Source organism: Rutidosis leptorrhynchoides, unplaced genomic scaffold, assembly GCF_046630445.1.
Source record: "Rutidosis leptorrhynchoides isolate AG116_Rl617_1_P2 unplaced genomic scaffold, CSIRO_AGI_Rlap_v1 contig224, whole genome shotgun sequence".
NCBI lineage: Eukaryota > Viridiplantae > Streptophyta > Magnoliopsida > Asterales > Asteraceae > Rutidosis > Rutidosis leptorrhynchoides.
This window is the reverse complement of record NW_027266473.1, coordinates 53,711-63,643: the sequence shown is the minus strand read 5'-3', so window position 1 is coordinate 63,643 and position 9,933 is coordinate 53,711. Positions and strand designations below refer to the sequence as shown.

Here is a 9,933-nt window from a genome sequence, read left to right as displayed (position 1 = left end):
TTATGGGCTCCAACTTGACGGAGAACAAACAAGGACTCCCAAACACTCACGCCGAAGAGCATAAAAAAATTCAAGAGTTTATTAATTTTTAAATTTGAAAAACTAGGGTTCATGGAACTTTTAATTGAATTGGGGATTTTTTAAAAATCTGGGTGAAGGGGGAGTTAGTGCACGGAAATAATTTTGAATTAATTAAAAAGTGTATTCCTTTTCTTTTCCTTTTAAATTAGTTAGTCATTTAAATTAATTGAGTTTTCATGTATTGTGTTTAGTCAAAATTTTGTCAAAATTAGCATGTCTAAATGTTTATGTGGTGGAAAGTTACTATCCAAGAATCTCTCCAATTTTTTATTTGTTCTAATTACATATTTTATTGTCGAATTCATCATGAAGTTATTTATTGCGAATTGAAAATTAGTATATGAATTTTTTTTCTATTTATATTTTAAACTTATTTCTAATCAAATTACAATACACAATATTTATTTTCCAATTAAACTCATATTCTAAATCAAAATCTCATTACAAATTATTTTTCTATTATTTTCCTTCTTAATTAATACCGACATATATATAGACAATTTTTATGGATTAAATTGTAATAAATAGGGGTGTCTTTTTTTTCAACTTTACGATCAAAATCTTTCTTTCTAATTAAAATCTTATTAATATATATATATATTTATATTCTAATTTTTTCTACTTAAAATAGACATCTATATATACATATGTTATATACTATTTTAGGATTAAGTTCCGTAATTAAAATCCCATCGACTAAACGGGCCCCATACTAATATACTTAATAGGATCAACTCATTTTAGTTAAAGACTTTATAGAAATTTGACACAATATTTTTCAAGTATCCACGCCTCAACTTTTTTGTTTTGTCAATAGAAATTTTATTTTATTACAAAAATAGTGGCATACAACCAATATTCTAATACAAGACTAAATACTTTTGCACTAAACAAGAGTCCAGGCGACAAAGAGCCTATTTTCAAATGGCTAACCAATTGCTACTAACTGGAGTATCTTTATGAAGTAATGAGTATTAAATGGAAGTCTTGACTAACTCAATTACTCTCTTGGTGCTTCCTGTCGTCTGTTGGAAACCTAAACTATTTCTTTCAAGCCATAGATGATATACCAAAGCTAGGAAAGTCTTCCTCCGGATTTCTGCTAGTTTAGTTATACCACCTGCCTTTTTGGTAAACCAAGTTATCTCTCTCAACCAATAGATGGGTCTTCTAAAAATATCAAACTTTGTCATGATTGCATTCCATACTTGCATAAAAAATTCACACTTGAAAAATAGATGATGGACAGTTTCAACACTTTTTCCATAAAGACAACAAGTGTTATCGGCACAAATACCCCATCTAGATAGCCTGGACTTCACTCCCAACCTGTTATGTAGAGCTAACCACACAATAAAATTGTGTCTAAAGTACTTACCTTTTCCCTATACAAGCTTGTACCATGGCACTGCATTAGATTTTCCTCCTAAGAGCATTCCACCCAGATTTGATTGGATAAACTCGATCCATTGGAGGCAGGTTGCCATAAAAATGTTCTATGGTCCTTGCATATATATATTCTCATTCATGTTAGTAATCAATTCACAGGCTTCCTCAATATTAGTTGTCATCGGCTGTGGTAAATCCCAATCATTATTCTTCCAAATATCGAACACTTTGGCATTTCTCTTGATTCCGATTCATGAATTTCAATTCCAGAAATGAGATTCACGATAGCTTTTCCATTTATCCAAGGATCATATCAAACTGTTTAGTATATCCTATTTGGTACACATAAAACTTTTTTGAATTTATCTCTCTACTTAAGAAGAGAACTCATCCACGTCTGAAAATTGTTTGATGTCTTGGACTATACTCGACGATTTTTAGACTTAAGGAATTGAAACTTTAAAAACTAAGTAGAGCATAGTTTAAGTGATCAGCTAATGATTGCCATAACAAAAACAATCCTTCTTTCATAGTTTCATGCCTGACATTCCGCAGGCAAATTAATTGGAAAATTAATAATATGTTGAGTAATAAATTATAAATAACTTAATTGTGAGACATTTTCTTAATTTCTTTCAAGAATACGTGCGGAGCAATTCAACCTTCATATCGTTTCCGATTAGTTAGTATTAGAAAAATGAACACGAATGTTAAGAAAATATAATATTTGGAACTTTAGATGTGAGAATATATAGAAGATATCATATCTAAAGTTGAATGAATAAAAATAGAAGAGACATGCATGTGGAAAGCCCAGAGTTGTATGTTTTGCAATCCTGCTTCAGAGAATATATAGCTAAGTCCCAAATTTCTAAGCATTAGGAAACAACCAATTCTTCAGACGAAAATAAAGACTTGTGCAACCCTTGTTTGCTGCTCTTTCTTTTTCTCTTGCACTACTTCTAGTGAAACAAGGGTCTCCACAATGGTACCTCCATAGAAATATGTTGGCAGCGTCTCGTTCAATTTTCCTAACATGTCTATCTTTTTCTCCTTCAAGTCATACCAAACCAAAGTTGTAGATTGTGATGAACCTGTATAACCAGTGATGATTTTCAGCAGGATATTATCTCTGTTCAAGGAATATGCCACTGGGACTACCTTGGGAATTGATCCCATTAGTCTATCTTGAGGTAAGAATAGAGAAAACAGCTTCGTCCAAGAATCTTTTATACCATAATCTTTCATCACCCATATATCTGTAGTGGCCGGTCCTTGCACACAATAAGAAGCTACACAAAGAAATTCTCCTAACATCGCCAAATACAGGTAATTTTCGTTTGGAAGGAGAGAATCAGGCAATGGCACCTCATCGAACTCCTCCGTGGATAAACCAAAACGCATTACCATTTGACATCCGAGCAGTGAAATCGCTGGAAGTGAATTTTACCTGAAACACATGGTGCTTCAAAACGAAAAGTACCAAACGGATAAGGAAAACCTTTTTTAAGCTTCCTCCAAGCATTTTCTTTTAGGCTATAAACCATAACTTTGGTTCTAAAAACCCTAATGAGCTTGTAGTCATGAATGGAAGGATCATAACCAAACATTTGGAAATAGTGAATTCCATCCTCGAAGCAAGGCAAAATCCGGTGCTTTCTCGTGGCGATGTTGAGGAACGCAGTGTATCCATCGGTTCTCTCGAGGCAGATCAGGCCGTTGCAAAACCCGATTGGATAGAAGGAATCCTTGGCGTTGGGTCCAGTTTTCAATGGGTTTTCGATTAACACAGGGTTCTCGAGCGAATCATACTGGTAGAACACGATGTCAGCACAAGTAAAGACGAGGGAGAAATTAACGTTGTTCTTCAAGGACTGAGAAAAATGGTGTTTGACGAAATCATCACCATCTATTGTTGAGCAAAAGGGATTCGAAACACACCTGAATCGGAGCAGAGACCTCACAGGCAATCGGGAGAGAGTTTCCCTTATTAGTTCCGGTGGAAGATAAGTTATCTCCATCAAAGTTTGTTAGATAAATTAGGAGAACAAGGAGCAAGAGGATGGAAGACGAACAAAGTAAACGCCGGTCTAGAAAAGAAAAAAGTCCCTAAACTTCTATTTAAGAAATAAATAGATCCATAAAAATATTTTTTTACTTATTTTGAATCCATTAGACCGACTAGCTAGGTAGGTTTCCGTGATATTTTTTATCCTTTTTTAATGTAATTGATGATAGAAACTAAATATATTTTCTTAATATATTAAATGTATGAATTCTTTTCTGGACTATACTGAGGAATGACAAGTACGGAGTAGAAGAAGTAAAACTTGAGTAGGATTAGCTAACTAACTAGGTTTCCTATTAGGACTATAATAACTAGAATAATGACTTTCCGTAGGAATAGTATTACAATTAGCATTAGCCTTGGGAATATTCATAAATTAAATATGTATATATATAAATTAATGTTATTTTGTATTAAAAACATAGTTAATGTTATATTATCTCAAAATAAATAAATTAATATGTTATATATTTCATTGATGGGATAAATGGAACAATGTGTTATCTCGATTCAATACAACACATAAAATGGAAAATAGAAAACATCATATTAAAATTAAAATACTAAATAAAAGAAAAATACTAATTTTTTTTTTGAGGGTAATACTAATAAACTATTGAAGATTAAACAACAGTGGAAAATACTAATAAAATCTCGTCTGGAGACAAACTTTTCAAGTATCCACGTCTGAACATTGTTTAATATCTTGGACTATACTGGACGGTTTTTAGACGTTAGGGATTAAAACGTTAATAACTAAAGTTGAGCAGAAGTTGAGCTATGCATTTCCAAAATCTGGGCGGTGTCTAAAAAAGGAATTCAGCTAGAGTAAAGCAAGTGAGATGGAGAACATATGAGGAATAGGGTTTAGGGATCAACAATCATTCTTTCATGCCAGACATGATCTGTAGGCAAAATAGAAAATTATATTTGAGATCTTCACCAACTATGGTTAAAGTTAATTTCTTTTCGAATTTGCGGAGCCTCTCTCTCAATCATGCATGCTCCGATGTTACACAAAACCAGTTTAAACGTCCCTCCAAATCGACATGACATATGCTCAACGCACAATGCTCGTTCTTTCCCCCCTTCCGAAGCAAGTTAATATGATTCTAAGTAGGTATGTCTGACAACTTATAGACATTTTCTTAATGTCATTTAGGGAATATGTGCGGAGCAATATTTAAACCTTCATGTTTCCCATCAGTTAGTTTTAGAAAAATTGAATGCGAATGTTAAGAAAATATACTATTGAGAACTTTAGATGTGATTATATATGGAAGATAGGTAATCAAAACTAAAGTTGAAGGAATTAAAAATTATGCTTAAAACAATCGGGTGTGATAAATGGACTCATCCAAACATAGATTCATTTCATTGAACTCATCGCACTTTGTGGCGTTTTTAGTCTATGGAATAATGAGTCTAAAAATCAGGCTCGACTAACTTGTCCAAAAGAATAGCTAAGGTCTCAAAGTGCTAATCATTAGGAAAACAACCAGTTCTTCAGACAAAAATAAAGAATTGTGGAATTGAGTAAAAAAATTGTTATTCTATTTCACTAATTAACTGCTTCTCTTTCTTTTTCTTCTTGCACTACCTCTAGTGAAACAAGGCTCTCCACAATGGTACCTACAAAGATATATGTTGGCAGGCGCATCTCGGTTAATTTTCCTAACATGTCCATCTTTTTCTCCTTCAAGTCATACCAAGCCAAACTTTCTGTACTAGTAATTCTCAGCTGGATCCTATCTCTGTTCAACGAATATGCCAATGGAATTATGTTGAGAATGAATGTCATTATTCCTTCAGGAGGTGAAACTACAGAAAGCAGCTTCGTCCAAGAATCTTTTATACCATAATCTTTCATCACCCATATATCTGTAGTATTAGTGGGTCCTGGCACACAATGCGAAGCAACACAAAGAAATTCTCCTAACATCGTCAAATACAGTTCATCTTTTTTGGAAAGTAGAGAATCAGGCAATGGCACCTCATCCAACTCCTCCGTCGATAAATCAAAATGAATTACCGTATTGACATATCTGAATAGCGGGAAGTGAATGTTACCTAAAACACATGGTAATTCAGTGTGCATATAACGAATTCCGTAAGGGAAATCCTTTTGAAGCTTCCTCCAAGCATTTTCTCTTAGGCTATAAACCATAACTTTGGGACTACGAACCCTTAGGACTTTGTAGTCATCAGCGCAAGGATTATAACCAAACATGTGAATATATCCAACATCCTCGAAACGAGGCAAAATCCAGTGCTTTCTCCTGGCGATGTTGAGCAATGCAACATATCCATTGGTTGTCTCGATGCAGATCAGGCCGTTGCAAAACCCTACGCCACAGAAGGAATCATTGGCGTGTCCATCTTTCAATGGGTTTTCGATTAACAGAGGGTTCTTGATCGAATCACATCGGTAGGACACGATGTCACCGTATGATTTCTCGTTAGTTATGACGAGGGAGAAATTGACGTTGTTCTTCAAGGACTGAGAATAGTGGTGTTTGACGAAAGCATCACCATCGATGGTGGAGCAAAAGGGCTTCGAAACACACCTAAATCGGAGCAGAGACTTCACAGGCAATCAGGAGAGAATATCCCTTATTACTTCCGGTGGAAGATCAGTTATCTCCATCCAAGTTTGTTTGATAAATTAGGAGAACAAGCAGCGAGAGGATATATAGATGAAGACGAACAAAAGTAAACGCTCATATAGAAAAGAAAAGTCCCTAAACTTCTACTTAAGAAAGAAGTAGATCCATAAAGATGTTTTTAGTTATTTTGAATCCATTAGATCAGGTTTCCTTGACATGTTTTTGATCCGTGTGTTGTAATTGATGATGATAGAAACTCTATGCATATTTCTAATATACAAATTATAGCCCCGTCCGTTGGATGGAAACCATACTTTAAACAATAAATATATAAATTGATCAATTACAATTATTTTGAGTTTTCTTTTAGAATTATAATCCGATGAAATCCCGAGTCGAAGATCGCTCGTCGCTTTATCCATGGGCATAGTCACAAACGTGTGGGAAGATGTCGCAATCATCTCTAATGAGTGTAGGGCTTGTATATATGAATTCAACATCAAAAAAATATATGGAACATGAATCGGGGCAATGCTCGGGTACTACACTAGTTACAATTATTTTGAGTTTTCTTTTAGAATTATAATCTCATTAAAATATCACTTCTATTTTTTTCTTTGATATATAAATAAACTAAAAAGTTATTCAACGTTTGTCGAATTTAGATTTGACGATAAAATCTATAATTGGAACAACTCAATTATAATCCTATTAAAATCTTAATTCTATTATTCTTATTAAAAATTAATAAACACATGTCAAAATTCGATCAGACGGTCAAATCTACAATTAAAACATTTGAATTAGTTGTTTCTACTGTATATAGTATAAAATAAGATAAGATTGTCAAGATTGTATGAATGAGTCGTCTACTATACATAGGAATTACAAGTAGAAGTAAAACATGATTAGGATTAGCTAAACCCCTCAATCCAAAACCCTTGTTGTGATGGCCTTATAGAGTAAACCATGATCCTGATGAGATATCACTTCCCTCGTGCTTGAAATGCTTGGGCCTTTTCTTCAAGTTTTTGGTGCGGATCAGACAAAAAATGATTTTGTAGATGATTTACCAGATCATGGCATACCTTCGCTGGATGATGTTTCGAAATTGTCACAACTTGTATCGCAATTTGCAATGGTGTCATATGCTTTGCCAAACATCTATATTCCATTGTTTTGTTAAATCCCACCACACAGAAGCTGCTTACCCTCCCTCGATCAAATCTCATCCCAAACCGTCCTTCTACATTCATTCAACATCTTGGATTTGCGTTCGACTCTTTGGCTAATGACTACGAGGATTTTGAGAATTCTTCAATACAAAATAGGTGTAGATTCTCAAATTGAATTTTCTCAATAAATCATAATTCTTGGAAATTTAATGGTCAAATTCATCACAAGTACTATGTTAAACAACAATCGCCCCCTATGTTCAATGGTGGCTCTACATTGGATAGCTGAAGAAAGGAATAAGGAAATCGTACTTCTGTCATTTTGGGCTTTGATGTGAATATAGAGTTGTTTCGATGGATCAAGTTTCCGCATAACTTGGAGGCTACTATGCTAGATACAAAACTAGTGATATATAAGGTATTTTAATACAATTGTGGGCAATGAAAGATTACAGTAACATGGAGTCATGGACCAACGTATGAACTATGAAAGTTAAGCTCTGTTAATAATATGCCTGCCATCCTTACCTTGGTTGACCTACGGAGAATGATACTGCTTTTGCGTTAGAAAAAGCTCGGCAGAAATTTTTGGGAATTGTTTCCTCTGTTGAATCAACGAATGATTGATCAGATTACGACTGGACAAGACTTGGAGATGCCACGTGCAATCATTACCACCGAACAAGACTTAGAGACGGCAAGTGTTAAATGGTTAGCTGCTAGTTGCGTTTTCAGACCTTTTCGGGAGAGTTTGCTTTTACTGGATGATAATGTTAATGCAAATGATACGTTTTAAGAAACAAATTGATCATCATGAGGTTGTCGCAAATCAGTTTAATAAACCAATTGATCAAAAAAATGATTAGGATTGGCTGACTAGTTTTCCTACGAGAGCTAGAATAAAGATGTTCCGTAGTTTTCACAATCAGGATTAGCCTTATAGGAACATTCATAAGTTTAATAATTAATTAAACTGCAATGCTAAATATTTCATAATTTTCATTGATGGGATTAATGGATCACAGTTTATTACAATATAATATGTTATATAAATTAAATACAACTCATAAAATGGAAAATATAGGACAATCATTCTAACTAAATTAATGCACTCAATTATTCTACTATATTGTTATATATATTGCGATCACGGCAATGGACATGATGAGCCGATGATCATGATGATATAAAGCATAGAGCTAGCAGAGCGATTACGAGCACAATGAAAATACGCATTGCGGTGATCAAGCCGCGACCATCCCATCCATAATGATTGTCTTGGTCGTACAAGATCAATTGTTGCTTCCTTTCCTCTAGAGAAACAAGGCTCTCCACCGTGACATTCGCAAAGAAATCTCTTGGCAGCGTATCTTTCAATTTTCCTAACATTTCAATCCTTTTCTTTTTCAGGTCATACCACGCTAGCTTTGTGCATTTTTCTCTTGAACCTGTCAATCTCAACAACACTTTTTCTCTATTCAAGGAATAGGCAACCGGAAGTACCAAGGAGTAATCCATTTGCCTAATTCCTTCTTGCTCGACTACTGAAAGCAGCTTCGTCCACGACTCCTTTATCCCGTATTCCTTCATCATCCATATATTTTCCCCTAGCTTCTTGATCATAATGCCAAACCACACAAAGACATCCTCCTAACGCTGCCAAACACATATGAACATTGCTCGGAAGAAGAAAATCAGGCAATGGCACCTCTTCGAACTCCTCAGTTGATAAATCAAAACGTAGAATCAAATTGTCTTCCCTTATACCTTGAACGGGAGCCAGTAGGACATGAACGTTGCCTGAAAAACATGGAGCTGAAGTGTGAACGGAATTAATGGGATAATGGAAATCTTTGTTAAGCTTCCTCCAAGCATTTCCTTTCAAACTATACACCATGACTTCGGGAGCGGTAACCCTAACGACCTTGTAGTCATCATTGGAAGGATCGTAACCAAAAACTTGAAAAGAGAATGATTCATCATCCAAGGAAGGCAAGATTCGGTGATTTCTCGTGGCGATGTTGAACAAGGCAACGGTGTTATCTAGTCTAATAAGGCAAACAATGCCGTTGCACACCGCAATCGGATAGACAAAATCTCTGGTTTTATATTTCAATGGGTTTTCGAGAAACTCGGGGTCCTCAAGTGAATCAAATCGTAGTAAAATGATGTGACCATCTCCATCGGTGATGACGAGCTTGAAATTTGTTTTGTTCTTCAAGGACTGAGAGGAGTGGAGTTTGACGAAATCGATATCGTTGATTGTGGAGCAAAACTTCTTTGAAACACACTTAAAACGGAGGATAGACTTAACCGGTAATCGAGAGAAAATATCCGATAATAATTCCGGTGGGAAGTATTTCTCCATTAGGAAAGTAGGAGTGATCGAACTAGCAAGAGGATGAAGGTCAAGAATACTATGTATATATAGTTTGCAGACTTGCAAATTCAATGTCAACGTTGCTTTAGATACTTCCCTTTTGGTGTTAAGTGTATATATATAGAGAGAGAGAGACAAAAACATGAACTTTGAATTGACAAACAAAAAGATCTTAATTAGACGATATTTTGAATCTGTTGAATGGAATCTCGGAAGTCTGCAAGGATGGCAGTT

At 34.8% G+C, this 9,933-nt stretch overlaps 2 protein-coding genes and 1 pseudogene across 2 annotated transcripts; all 3 read right to left on the bottom strand.

Annotated features, from left to right (window-relative positions):
* Positions 1-2,367: 2,367 nt before the first annotated feature.
* LOC139882080 (F-box protein CPR1-like) lies at positions 2,368-3,491 on the bottom strand. Its single transcript, XM_071866454.1, has 2 exons — positions 2,954-3,491; positions 2,368-2,903 (listed from the first exon to the last, which is right to left on the bottom strand). Exons 1-2 carry the CDS (start codon positions 3,489-3,491, stop codon positions 2,368-2,370), a joined length of 1,074 nt encoding a protein of 357 aa, XP_071722555.1.
* Positions 3,492-5,099: 1,608 nt separating this feature from the next.
* LOC139882079 (F-box protein CPR1-like) lies at positions 5,100-6,185 on the bottom strand (annotated as a pseudogene).
* A 2,310-nt stretch (positions 6,186-8,495) lies between these two features.
* Positions 8,496-9,687, bottom strand: LOC139882078 (F-box protein CPR1-like). The gene is made up of 2 exons (XM_071866453.1): positions 9,028-9,687; positions 8,496-8,933 (listed from the first exon to the last, which is right to left on the bottom strand). The coding sequence occupies exons 1-2, from the start codon at positions 9,685-9,687 to the stop codon at positions 8,496-8,498; spliced, it is 1,098 nt and encodes a 365-aa protein (XP_071722554.1).
* Between the last annotated feature and the right edge of the window lie 246 nt (positions 9,688-9,933).